Source organism: Carassius carassius, chromosome 40 (assembly GCF_963082965.1).
Source record: "Carassius carassius chromosome 40, fCarCar2.1, whole genome shotgun sequence".
NCBI lineage: Eukaryota > Metazoa > Chordata > Actinopteri > Cypriniformes > Cyprinidae > Carassius > Carassius carassius.
Window position 1 is genome coordinate 367,484 of NC_081794.1, and position 14,724 is coordinate 382,207.

Below are 14,724 nucleotides of genomic sequence, written 5' to 3' on the forward strand. Positions count from 1 at the left end.
CAGTCTATGGTTTAAATTTGCTTCTGCTGGTATAAGGAAACAGTTGAAGTGTACACACACACACACACACACACACACCAGTTCCAGCATTGCTAACTTGACGAAGGTTGGTTCTTTATCAAAATAAAATACAGTGACTCAACATCAACGCCCATCTCTCTGTGTTACTGTTGGAACTGAAGTACACAAACTAAAATGTACATAATAGTTTAGCATTCAGATCTGTTACATCACAAATATGGAAATGTACTGGAATATTTGGATTTGTGCTGAAAGAGAGAGGTAGGATACACGAGCAAAAAAACATTTCACAAACAGTTGAGTGCACAAGTCTTTAAAGTAAACTCCTTCGTCAGTCTGTGAGAGACGTGTTCACAGTCAGCACATGGTCACTGTCTAGCGTGCTTTGTGTTCAAGTGTGCAGCTCAGAGCAGTCTCTGTTCTTCTGCTGGCGGCTGGTTATCAGACAGTGTTGCACTGCTGCAGCGCCCCCTTCTGGATCGTGGGTGAATTGCCTGTATTCATCGTAAGGTCTCATGCAATTCTATTTTGTATTTAAATACACTTTATCTTAGTAATTTTTAGTTTTTAGTATTTTGTATACTTGTTGGTGCAGGAAATCAGCAGTCTAATAAAGAGGTTGATTGGCAACAAGTATTTTATTTATTTTGAAACTACAGAAATACTAAGATTAAATGTATTTAAATACAAAATAGTATTTCAAATGCATGTATTTCAAACACTGCCCATCCCTGAGTATATAAGCCAAGTTTCTGTGTTGTGTTCAGTGGTTTTTGAAAGCAAAAATCCTATTTATTTTTTGATTTTCATATTTCATATTTTTTATTTATGCGATAAATGTGTAAGGTAATTTTATATGTTCTTAATTATATTCCATCGTTTGTCTCGTTAAGCAGTTAAGTGCACAGTCTTATAATTTTATCTGATTTTGAAATACTTTATTGCTTCTAATCAAACATAAAGTTCATAACGTTGTGATTCACAATGAAGCTGGATGGGAATTAAATACTTATGGAAAGTGGGCAGCAACTGTTGGGTCTGTTTAGCCTCCGTTATCTTTGCATATTAAACTGGAATAAGAGAAGTCTTGCTTTTCAAAGAAAATATTTACTTAACACTGAACATTTGTTAATATTCTAACAGATATTATATGAACAAAGCACAATGAATAATTCAGACAAATAGAGACACACTTCTTGAATCAGGGATGAGTTTTTACTGTACTAATAATAAATGTGGATCAGAAGAGATGTTTGATCACATCACGTCAGGTTCAGTACTATTCTTTTTGTTTTCACTTATATTTTATTTTAGCTGTTTTCAGCCAAATAATTTGAGTAAAGAAAAAAAAAATCTTCCAGTTAACAATTATTTTAGTGAATTGAAATGAATGAAAAGCCATTATTGTCATTGTATTTTCTGTATACAACTAAAGTATTAGGTTATTTCTTTATGGTTTTAGGGGTAATCAGCTGTAATTGATTAGAGTTGTGTTTAGTGTTACTCAGGGCTGCAGACTGAGACTAATATAGTAACAAAGATGAAAATAGATAATGAATAATAACCCACGATCATTTAACTCTCGTCTGGAAACATTGTGTCAGTCCTGCGAGTGAATCTGATTTAAACCAGCTCAGTGAATCACTCAAGTGTTTTTCTGTCTGTGTCTGATTCAAACTGTCGTAACTGAAGATCGTGTTGTTCTAAACACTGATCTCAAGAAGGCGAAGCCCTGATGTCTCTTGTGTCTGTCTCAGGTGTGGTAATGTGGCAGCAATCCTGGAGCTGGACGAGCACCTGCAGAAAGAGTTCATCATATTCGAAGCTGCTCCACAAGAAACCAGAGGCATTCCCTCCAAAAAACCATTCGCTGACTACTTCCTGTGAGCCAGTCTGGAACAGGAAGTGCTGCCCTATGTGTTCTTCTGTTTCCCTCTCCCTGCCCAACTATCTTAATCCCTTTTTATTTCCATTTCCATCAACGTTCACATTCTCTCTTCTCTCTCTGTCATGAGACACACAGGTGCTCTCAGACTGACGGGACGCTGTAGATGTGACGTTTATAATGTGACTGAACACAGCAGAGACACTAGAAGCTTTCATCTTTCATCTTATATTTCTGTTCTTCCTCAGAAAGATGCATTTTGAAACAGCAGGTTGTTGGACATTTGTTTTTTTCCTTCACATTCTCTCCTCATGTAAATTGTAAATGTGATGATGGATATGCTTTGATTATAGTTTACGCTCATGTTTTCGCCGGAGTCATCACAGTTGGACAGTTTTGGACACGAGACACTGGAGAACATCACCACTGTTCTCTCTGCTGGACTTACTGTTTATTCTTTTTAATTTGTGAAAATAAAATGTACTTTTCTATGAATTTAAGATGTGAGTTTTCTTCATGTGTTTGTCAGATATTGTGTGCCTGCTCAAATAAGTGTTAAATCCACTGAATTATTTTTCTGATTGAACACTCCTCACTCAACACTCATAGCTGAAGTGCCCTTGAGCAAGGGACTGAACCCCAGCTGCTCCGGGTGTGTGTGTGTGTGTGAGAGACTATTCACTGTGTGTGTGTGTGTGTGTGTGTGTGTGTGTGTTTGTTTGTGTGTGTGTGTGTGTGTGAGAGAGAGACTATTCACTGTGTGTGTGTGTGTGTGTGTGTGTGTGTGTGTGTGTGTGTGTGACTATGTCTGTTTGTGTTCACAGTGTGTGTGTGTGTGTGTCTGTTTGTGTTCACAGTGTGTGTGTGTGTGTGTGTGTGTGTGTGCTTTTGTTTTTGTGTCATATCAGGACACAACTCTGTATAATGACATGGGTATGAAACAGGTATTACAAGGAGAGGGTGACTTATGAGGACATAACCCATGTCCCCATTTTTCAAAACGCTTATAAATCATACAGAATGAGTTTTTTTTTTGAGAAAGTAAAAATGCACAAAGTTTCCTGTTAGGGTTAGGTGTAGGGTTGGTGTAGGGCCGTTTGTACAGTATAAAAACCATTACACCTATGGGATGAACACACTTTTCACAAAAACAAAGGTGTGTGTGTTCACCTTGTGTGTGTGTGTGTGTGTGTGTGTGTGTGTGTGTGTGTGTGTGTGTGTATGTGTCTGTGTTCACGGTGTGTGTGTGTCTGTGTGTGTTAGTGTGTGTGTCTGTTTGTGTTCAGAGTGTGTGTGTGTGTGTGTGTGTGTGTGAGAGTGTGTCTGTGTGAGTTCACGGTGTGTATGTGTGAGTGCGTCTGTTCATGATTATTTGTAAATGCAGTAAAACAGCAGCACAAAAATCATGATCATGAAAAATTGACGATCAAATAAATTATTGGAGATTTATTCTAAACTATGTTAATTTTTATCAATAACATGTAGTTCCACAAAGCAATATTTTTAAAGCAATTTTTATGTAATTTTTAGTTCTATAAGAAGTGTCACACTTTTCTGCTTTAGTTTTAATTGGTAATAACCCAGTTTGTGAGGTGGAGGGTGGTTCTGTGTTACTGTATTGAGTTGAGCTGCGGTCGTCTCTGCAGGGATCTGCTGCTGAGCGATGAGGAGGAGGACACCAAGAGAGTGGTGCGCAGTGCCAAAGACAAGAGGTCAGCGCTGAACACACTCCGCCAGATCTCCGGAACACTCCAGAACACACACCTCCATGACTCCACACAACGCCACGACTCTAGAACACGCTCCTCCACATCTTCGGATAACTTCAGAACACACCAGTCATGACTCCAAAGCACACTGCCACGATTCCAGAACACACATCAGAACACACTCCTCCACATCTCCGGAACACTCCAGAACACACACCACCATGACTCTAGAACACACATCAGAACACGCTCCTCCACATCTCCTGAACACTCCAGAACACATTCCGCCATGACTCCAGAACACACATCAGAACACACTCCTCCACATCTCCTGAACACTCCTTAACACTCACCTCCACGACTCCAGAACACACATCAGAACACGCTCCTCCACATCTCCTGAACACTCCAGAACACCCACCTCCACGACTCCAGAACACACATCAGAACACACTCCTCCACATCTCCGGAACACTCCAGAACACACACCACCATGACTCTAGAACACACATCAGAACACGCTCCTCCACATCTCCTGAACACTCCAGAACACATTCCGCCATGACTCCAGAACACACATCAGAACACACTCCTCCACATCTCCTGAACACTCCTTAACACTCACCTCCACGACTCCAGAACACACATCAGAACACGCTCCTCCACATCTCCTGAACACTCCAGAACACACTCCGCCACGACTCCAGAACACACATCAGAACACACTCCTCCACATCTCCGGAACACTCCAGAACACACACCTCCACGACTCCAGAACACACATCAGAACACGCTCCTCCACATCTCCTGAACACTCCAGAACACACACCTCCACGACTCCAGAACACACATCAGAACACACTCCTCCACATCTCCTGAACACTCCTTAACACTCACTTCCACGACTCCAGAACACACATCAGAACACGCTCCTCCACATCTCCTGAACACTCCAGAACACACACCTCCACGACTCCAGAACACACATCAGAACACACTCCTCCACATCTCCGGAACACTCCAGAACACACACCACCATGACTCTAGAACACACATCAGAACACGCTCCTCCACATCTCCTGAACACTCCAGAACACACACCTCCACGACTCCAGAACACACATCAGAAAACACTCCTCCACATCTCCTGAACACTCCAGAACACACACCTCCACGACTCCAGAACACACAGCAGAACACGCTCCTCCACATCTCCTGAACACTCCAGAACACACACCTCCACGACTCCAGAACACACAGCAGAACACGCTCCTCCACATCTCCTGAACACTCCTTAACACTCACCTCCACGACTCCAGAACACACAGCAGAACACGCTCCTCCACATCTCCTGAACACTCCTTAACACTCACCTCCACGACTCCAGAACACACAGCAGAACACGCTCCTCCACATCTCCTGAACACTCCTTAACACTCACCTCCACGACTCCAGAACACACAGCAGAACACGCTCCTCCACATCTCCTGAACACTCCAGAACACACACCTCCACGACTCCAGAACACACATCAGAACACACTCCTCCACATCTCCGGAACACTCCAGAACACACACCACCATGACTCTAGAACACACATCAGAACACGCTCCTCCACATCTCCTGAACACTCCAGAACACACTCCGCCACGACTCCAGAACACACATCAGAACACACTCCTCCACATCTCCGGAACACTCCAGAACACACACCTCCACGACTCCAGAACACACATCAGAACACGCTCCTCCACATCTCCTGAACACTCCAGAACACACACCTCCACGACTCCAGAACACACATCAGAACACACTCCTCCACATCTCCTGAACACTCCTTAACACTCACTTCCACGACTCCAGAACACACATCAGAACACGCTCCTCCACATCTCCTGAACACTCCAGAACACACACCTCCACGACTCCAGAACACACATCAGAACACACTCCTCCACATCTCCGGAACACTCCAGAACACACACCACCATGACTCTAGAACACACATCAGAACACGCTCCTCCACATCTCCTGAACACTCCAGAACACACACCTCCACGACTCCAGAACACACATCAGAACACACTCCTCCACATCTCCTGAACACTCCAGAACACACACCTCCACGACTCCAGAACACACAGCAGAACACGCTCCTCCACATCTCCTGAACACTCCAGAACACACACCTCCACGACTCCAGAACACACAGCAGAACACGCTCCTCCACATCTCCTGAACACTCCTTAACACTCACCTCCACGACTCCAGAACACACAGCAGAACACGCTCCTCCACATCTCCTGAACACTCCTTAACACTCACCTCCACGACTCCAGAACACACAGCAGAACACGCTCCTCCACATCTCCTGAACACTCCAGAACACACACCTCCACGACTCCAGAACACACATCAGAACACACTCCTCCACATCTCCGGAACACTCCAGAACACACACCACCATGACTCTAGAACACACATCAGAACACGCTCCTCCACATCTCCTGAACACTCCAGAACACACACCTCCACGACTCCAGAACACACATCAGAACACACTCCTCCACATCTCCTGAACACTCCTTAACACTCACCTCCACGTCTCCAGAACACACATCAGAACACACTCCTCCACATCTCCGGAACACTCCAGAACACACTCCGCCACGACTCCAGAACACACATCAGAACACACTCCTCCACATCTCCGGAACACTCCAGAACACACACCACCATGACTCCAGAACACACAGCAGAACACGCTCCTCCACATCTCCTGAAAACTCCTTAACACTCACCTCCACGACTCCAGAACACACATCAGAACACACTCCTCCACATCTCCGGAACACTCCAGAACACACTCCGCCACGACTCCAGAACACACTCTGCCACGACTCCAGAACACACTCCCCCACAACTCCACACAATGCCACGACTCCAGAACACACACCGCAATGACTCCAGAACACACACCAGAACACGCTAAAAGGAGGGTTTCCGTCAATCATTTGAAACGTGTGTAAAACATTTGCTCCACACACACAGGTCTATTTCAACAGTATTTTTGTTTCTATTTCAGTGATGTTTCTATTGAAATCTCGAAGTCTCATGGTTAGTCTGCTCTCTACTGTCCAATAAAGGCTTAAATATATCAGTCTCTCGGGGGGAAAAGGTGTAATTGTCAGTTGAAGTGATTCATCAAGCAGCTTTCTGTTGAATACGGCAGCAGTTGTCTTCAGATTCCTGTTTCACCCTCAGAAATCTGCCAAATGATAAATGTGACTTCTATGAAAGCTTCATTCTGTTCTGCCATGGAATAAAAATAAATAAAATAAAAATAAAAATTAGCTGCTCACAGTTCTGACTGTCTAACAAATGAAAGTTTATATCTTCAAATTGCAAGTTTTTTTTCTCCTCTCGAGAGATACAAACTTAGCTCAGTATCTTTCAATTTTGACTTTCTCAGAAATTCTGAGTTTACATTTCACCATTCTGTGTGATCAAATTTCCAAGGTAATTGTGATGTTTTATTCTGTATTTTGACACACTTTTATCCCGTCCTGGGTTCATTGGACCCGTCGGTACACTACCAGTTGAGCTGCAGGTCTTGTGAATGACTGTATGTGAATTCCCATCCACCGTGAGACCTTAAAATTAACGTTGTAGCTAGATGCGTTACACAAATCTGATCCCAGGTTAGGGTTAGGAGCTAAATGCTAAAAGAGTTTAAATTCTCGTAACAAGTTAGCAGTAAGGAACCAGTTTTTGAAAGCAAGTGTTTAAACAAAACATGTTTTCTGTGTATAACACTATCCCACACAGAACCCACAGACCTTCACTGATCTGCAAGTGCTTGACCTTTATAAATATTCACTGAATGATATAAAACCTTATGAAGACCCATTTTAACCCAGTGGAGACTGTAAACATACAGTGACCACTAACCACAATAGCGTTGGAGCCATGCATTCTTTGCAGGGAAATAAATGTATGTATAACATTATTCACAGACAGTACTTGAGGGAACCTTATCAAAATCATATTAATATAGTGCTAGTATAACCAAAGTGAAAGGATCATAGTTGAAGTCAGATTACACAGTGAGACCTGTGTGATGACATGCGTCTTTTTCCTGATCATTTTAGAATAACTCAAGAGTGACTGTGGAAACTTAAGCTGAAGGGGGTTTGGAGTTAATGTTTGTTAGTATTGACTATTTAGGACAAAGTCTAGCGCAATCTTTTGTCAAACACATCACTGCAGAACACCAAAATCTGTCTTCTTCCCAAGATCCAAGGTCAGACTGACATCTGCTCTATTCCCTTGCTTATCCTTTCTGCTGCAGTTCTTGCATTTCCTTTTTAATCTATCAAAAACTAAAATAATAATAATAATGCAGTTGTTTATGAAATTATAATATTAGTGCCTTTTACAATATCAATTAGCTATACTGTGAGATTAAAGTGGTTTTTGAGCATATAGTGTATTTCCAAATCCAAAGTATTCCAATTTCAGTTTAATACATCATGAATGTTTTTTGCATATAAAAACTGAACACTGATGCTCTGTCATATTTTACAGAGAAGTGGGAGCACAAAGTATCTGCCCCTTTTGCCCTTAATGTCCCAAAGTTCAAACTTCAGTCAGTCATTAACTAACATGCCCCTCTCTCTGTCCTGCTCATTTGCTCTCATCCTCTCAGTTTATTTGCACTGGAAACATTGCACAGAACAGTGGCAGTGTCAGTCTTGCCAGACATAATTACAGGTAAGATAATTTTTTCTAATTTCTCAACAATTTTAGACCTTTTTTTCTCTCCCCAATTTTTTGGAAGTGGTATATTTATGGATTTGGACAATAAAGTGGAACTCTTGTTTCTTTTCTATGTTCATCTGCTTACAGGTGTCCCGGATGTCTGGTCTGTAGAGATCTGTGTCGAAACCAAAAGGTGTCAGTCCATATAAGTATGAATGAATGCACACATGAGCTGTGGTGTTTGCTGAATGAGAATTGAAACTGCACAATATTGAAGCGTAGTGCTACAGTGGCTCACTTCTGCAGCTCTTAAGATTAGCTTTGTGCAGGGATCAATAGTTCACCACTTTAGGTTTTATCAAAACAACCTTTCTTAACATCTTCAGCAAGTGTCTGAGCAGTGGAGATGTGTTCCCTTCTGCAGCCGCCGACGTTCAGTCGTTTTATATCTGTGCGACTCAAGAGCGTGGCTGCCTCTCAGTCCCTGCGGGCCAAACGTGACCGAAGCCTCGGTAACCCCTCATCACCTGACTTTCTGACCTTTGAGGATCCTCAAGCATTCAAGGTGAAGAGTTTCTGGGAGCTGATCCGAGCTCTCGGAGTCTTCAGGCTTTGCTCCTTCCCTGTGCTGGTTAATAACTATAGTAAGGTGAGGCAACAGCTGGAATTTTGTGTGAACTTCCCATGAAGCACACTTACTGATTTTTAAAGTCACCACAGTTTGACACATTCTGTTAGCTTGAGAAATTTAGAAATTTAATTTGGTGTAGAAGAAATATATGGTTGAGTAGCATCTCTGTAGCAGTGTAAACTAATTTCATGTTTTCTAATAAAATTTCCAAGCGTCATCATGTAAAACAAAAACAGGAGAGGTCCTAAGACAGATCCTTGCAGCACTCCATACTTTTGCCACTAAATTTAGATTTTTCCTCATTTACAGAGACAAAATGTAAATAGTCAGACAGAAAGGATCTAAACGCCTGTCCCTGAATATCAATGTCAGTGTAGTTTGCTAATTTACTTCAAACTAGTTGTGGATTCTTAGTGAGAGGCTTAATATCCACCAGATTGAAGGTTCTCAAGACGTGACCTACAGATAAGGAGACATATATAACATTGAGAATAGGCTATAGAGAGCAGTTCTCTTGATAGATCAGTCGGTATGGGATCTAGTACACATGTGAAATGGCTAATCTTATCTATTATATCTCTGATATCTACACCTGTAACATAAGTATTCCAAGTAACTTTAAGAATATTGCTGTAGATTGTTGGCTACAATTCAGTAGCTGAATGCATTGAAACTTATTTAATTTACAGTAACTTAAGTGAAATTGATCTGATGTTTGAAAATACATTTTGTTTGATATTTTACAATTATATGGTTTAATCAGATTTTTTCTTGGTGCTGGTGTTAACGTATTAGTATTCACTGTTTGGGGAACAGACACCATGTAGAATGGACTACATAGCCTATGTTCTAACCACTTGACACTACAGGATATCAAAACTATAATTTGTTTGAAATTTTACATTCTACAGTCACATGGTTGTGTATCGTCCTGAAGATGTTATCTAGCAGGAGCTCCCTTGAAAACACTGAATGACACTAATGTGTCTGATTATCTCATGTCTAACGAAGCTGATGACCATTACGAGGAAGGTTTTGGGTCAGCGATGTTTCTGCATGGTCGTGCGTCCATCTGTGTACGCTCAGTTTGTGGCCGGTGAAGCAGAAGGTGAGATCGCAGACTCCATGCAGAAGATGAGCTCACTGGGACTCCACCCCATGCTAGCCGTCCCTATCGAAGAGGACCTGGGAGAGAGCAGTGGGTAAGACCACATTTTTGTCTTTATGAGGGCATATTATGTAAACATGTAACGTGTCATTGATTTATGACAAACAATTCAATCTAATAAAGCGTGGAGGTACCGTAGAGCAGCATAACAGGATTAAATTTGAGATTCTTCTCTTCTTTATTTTGACATACATCCGAGTAAAACGGCTTTCTGAATCAGAAAAAAAAAAAAAAAAAAACAATTATATATATATATATATATATATATATATATATTTATTGGGAGTTTATTCTGTTTGGCAATTGCCTGGAGTACACATACACTAAGCATTCATGTCAGAACTGAAGCATACCTAAGGCTTTATTGAGCTGAGATGCAGAGCTGCACCACAAGGCCCACTGAACCCAGATATGCAGCTGCACCATCAGACCCTCTAAGCCCAGGGGCTGAGCTGCACCGTGGGACCCAGTTTATTGTTTTGTTTTGGTTTTAGCCTTCAGTTTGCATTCATTTCACAACCCACTATGCAACTGTTTTCTAGGAATGCTGAATTTGTAGCAGTGCTGTTTCTTTTTTTTCCTAAAACCTGCATGAAACTTGATATTGAATTAATAATATACAATTTGGTTACCTTTGTTCTTTTTGCATCTAAATGTTGCAGAACAGTGTATTCTATTGCCAAATACTGTCACTTATCATGACACACTTTATTTCCACAGGGAACGTCGATATGAAGACAACCTGGCATCCATGCTGGAGTGTGTGCACATGTCTCACAGCAAAGGCTGGAGTAAAAATCCCATGATGCAGCTGAAGATCACAGCTCTCGTCAGCCCTGAGCTGTGTGTGAGTGTTTCATCACTTCATTTGAGTCGAGATGAACAACCATTCAGCTTCTTTGTTTGATATGTACTTTTGAAAGAATGATTCTGTCCTTTTCCGTCATTGCTGTCCTTTTCTCTATTTAAAGTACAGATGTTGCAAGCAGTATTAGTGATTAAATGAATTCCTGTTCAGGTGAAGCTGACTTCTCTGCTGAAGATGGAGCAGTATGATCTGAACATGCTTGTGAGAGCCATGGAGGGAGAGGTACAGACATTATCGTCACAAGCTTCTTGTAATCAGCTGTTATTTAGTATGTATTTCTTTAGATGGTGTTCTTTTTAACTGGTAGGAGGTCATGTTTCCTGGTCTGAGCGAGAGTGAAAACACACACTTCCTGCTGGGCCTCCAGAGACTCAACAGAATCGGAGAGGTACCAAACCTTGAACCCAAGTGAACCGAAAGAGCGTTAGCGCTGGGACTGAGTGGACATGCTGTGTGTTCGCAGGCGAGTGTTAATAAAGTGCGAGTTTTGGTGGATGCGGAGTACACGTACATGAATCCTCCCCTGTCACTCATCACTGCAGCCATGATGAAGAAGTTCAATCAACAGAGCGCCTGGATCTGGAACACGTATCAGTGCTACCTGAAGGTCACAGCCAAGCTTGCTTTGCCATTACAAAGTCTTGACAAACAAAAACAACAGCAAAGTGTTTAAAAATAAAAGCCCTCTGCTGTATAAATTCACATTTTATATCCCTGCTTGTGTCTGTTTCGTCAGGAATCAAGGAATCTACTGCTTGATGCCATTCAGACGTCCATCGATCAGTCTTTCTGTTTCGGTGTTAAACTCGTCAGAGGTGCTTACATGGACAAAGAGAGAAAACTAGCTGAGAAAGAAGGGCGAACGGATCCAATCCATGAATCATGGGAGCGAACTAATGACAGGTGATGCTTCGACTCCAAAGCCTGCTGCATCTCAGACTTCATACTTTTTTATCAAGTGAAAGGCCTTTTAATATAACTGTACACACATTCACCTTCAGCTTGTGGTTCACGTTACTTTGTGCTCTGAAACCTTTGCTTGCTTTATGCAAATTATTATTATTATTTTTAAATCATGTTAAAATACGAGTATTTTTGAGGTATGTCATACAAGTATGTTTTGCTGTTATAAAAATCTCTGTGAATTTCATCTGACTTTTTGGCCAATAAATAACATCTGCACCAGTTTGAATCTGAAGAAAATTAAGGTGAGTATGAGCTCTTCACATTCTCATTATATTATACCATATGGGCCATAAAAGCCTGATATATCTCAACAACAAAAGTCTTGTTTTAGATATTGTGTGAAGCACTTTAATTTAATCCATTAAAACAAAAAAATAAATAAGATTTCTAGACAGATTTATTTCATGTGTCCTAGGTCAAAAACATTATTTCATATGACTCAGTATGGTTCACAAGTAGTTGTGTAGTACAATAACTGGCTTAATTATAGGCTTTCCCTGGCAATAAAATTCCTGGAAATTTCTATATTTATAAACTCCTATTTACTTTATTTATTGTTATTTTTGTTGTTGTTGTTTTTTTCAGCTCTGAAATATTTCATTGGATATGCCTAACTCTTTGTGGTTGCAATATCTATTCAAATGTGTATAACTGAATTGAAATGTGCTGAAAGTTTTTCCATGCCTTCTATTTGCAGTTATAACGGATGTCTGGAGATCATGCTGAGGCTCGTTTCAGAGAAACCTGAGCGCTACATGATAATTGTGGCCACTCACAATGAAGAATCAGTGCGGCGCGCCGTGACATGGTACACCTGCGTGACTGACTGGTGCTCGCCGTCAGTGTGGAGCTCCCTGATGCTGATTGTTCATGTGTCTGTGTTATAGCATGGAGGAGCTGGGGCTTGACAGAGACGCAGATGCGGTGTGTTTTGGTCAGCTGCTGGGCATGTGTGACCACGTGTCTCTCACTCTCGGTAAGAAGCTTGATTCTGAATGCACTCATGTTCTTGGCTCTCTGGAGCAGCCGTAACATCAGGTGCTCTTCTCCTCTCAGCGCAGCACGGTTTCTCGGTGTATAAGTCTGTGCCATACGGCTCGGTGGAGGACACACTGCCGTATTTGGTGCGCCGTGCTCAGGAGAACCGCACCGTGCTCCAGGGAATCCGTAAGGAACGAGACCTGCTCCGACGGGAGCTGCGCCGCAGACTCAAAGAGAAGATCACAGGCACAGCCTAAAGACTCTCACACAGGGCTATCCCACTCCATTCCTGGAGGGACAGAGCCCCGCAGACACATATACCATGTAGTTTTCAAATAAGCCTGAAGGACTTGATTAGTTGGATCAGGTGTGTTTCGTTGAGGTTGAATCTAAACTCTGCAGGGCTCTGGTCCTCCAGGAACTGAGTTTCACACCCCTGCTCTCTTACATCAGAACCGGAATGATGGCCATGCATTCGAGGCATTAGCCTTTGAAAGATGCGAACAATAGTGTCTTCTAGTAGATGTTAATAAAGATTTGGGATTAAAATGAACATGAATTCAAATCTGTCCCTTTTTAATGCATGTTCCTGGTGTTTCTGTGCACAATTCACCAGTGCAAATTATTCCAAAGAAAAAAAAAAGTCTGCCTTTGTAACACACATTATTGGGAACAATTAAGATTTTTATCATTTATTTTAAGGAGTCTCTTCTGCTCACCAAGACTGCATTTATTAGATCAAAAACACAGTATATTGTGAAATATTATTAGTTTAAAACAGCTGTTTTCTGTGTGAATCTGTGTTAAAGTGTAATGTATTTCTGTGATGCTCCGCTGTATTTTCAGCATCATTCCTCCAGTCTTCAGTGTCACATGATCTTCAGAAATCAGAAATCAAGCACTATAAACGTTGCCTCAGTCATAAACCAAAGAAAATCAAATAAAATATATGAAAATATTCCCAACAACTTCTCTATCATGTTGTTCTTAAACATGGTTTGTCACTCAGCGTCTGTGTCTGAGTGTAGCGCTGTTTACCTGACCTTGTTATAAACCTTCTCTTTGTCCAACACCAAATAGAAAAGGAGGAAAGAGAAACGAGTGGAGTTGGGAAAATGAAGGAGGGCTTTGAGGTAATTATCACCTGGAATTGAATGGTCTTTCCTCAGTTTCTAACACACACACACACACTCAACACCTGAGCAAACGGCATGCAGAGCTGCAATCAACCCTGTGATTATAGTGACACAGTGATGATGTTTAATATACCGTGTGAGAGAGACAAACAGCAGTTTTATTTTATTTTTTTTTATTTGTTTTAAATTCTCACTTTCATGTTCTGGCATAATCTGCATATGTAATACTTTCTAGAGGGAGAGAATTCAGGTAAACATTGGCACTTTTTGTAATTGAGATGACTTAGCATAAATCTTTCTTACCGATCAAGTCACTCATTTGTTATCATGACTCTTAGTGTCCATCAGCATTAGTGTAATTTTGTTGTCATGACTAAGTTTCATTGAGTTCCTCACAATTTGAAGAGTACAGCATCGGGAAAAGCAAACTAAACTGTTAACTGTTTGCCTCATTAATTGATTAATTAACCAACTAAATTAGATTTACCAAGGTTTGGCATTTCAGGACAGGAATGAAAAGCACTAGTGTGGTTTAAGGTATTAATATTAAAGGATATGGAAAGTCTTTATAATGAGGTTTACAGATCAGACTGGGAGA

The 14,724-nt window shown here is 41.4% G+C and overlaps 1 protein-coding gene across 2 annotated transcripts; it reads left to right on the top strand.

The window, feature by feature from the left end:
* The first annotated feature begins 8,103 nt into the window (after nt 1–8,103).
* prodh2 (proline dehydrogenase 2) lies at nt 8,104–13,958 on the top strand. Of its 2 annotated transcripts, none has more exons than XM_059531633.1 (11): nt 8,104–8,388; nt 8,524–9,025; nt 10,019–10,209; nt 10,896–11,022; nt 11,194–11,265; nt 11,351–11,431; nt 11,507–11,650; nt 11,780–11,946; nt 12,707–12,817; nt 12,897–12,985; nt 13,071–13,231. In XM_059531633.1, exons 2-11 carry the CDS (start codon nt 8,783–8,785, stop codon nt 13,088–13,090), a joined length of 1,245 nt encoding a protein of 414 aa, XP_059387616.1. In that variant the 5' UTR covers nt 8,104–8,388; nt 8,524–8,782; the 3' UTR covers nt 13,091–13,231. The 2 variants fall into 2 exon arrangements, with proteins under 2 accessions (XP_059387616.1, XP_059387614.1); XM_059531631.1 differs by having other exon boundaries at nt 8,113–8,388; nt 13,066–13,958.
* The last annotated feature ends 766 nt before the right edge of the window (nt 13,959–14,724 follow it).

Coding starts and splice junctions, on each gene's coding strand:
- prodh2 (XM_059531631.1), top strand. CDS start 8,783: ATGTGTTCCCTTCTGCAGCCGCCGACGTTCAGTCGTTTTATATCTGTG. Junction 11,432..11,506: donor GACTCAACAGAATCGGAGAG/GTACCAAACCTT, acceptor GTGTGTTCGCAG/GCGAGTGTTAATAAAGTGCG. Junction 12,986..13,065: donor CCACGTGTCTCTCACTCTCG/GTAAGAAGCTTG, acceptor TTCTCCTCTCAG/CGCAGCACGGTTTCTCGGTG.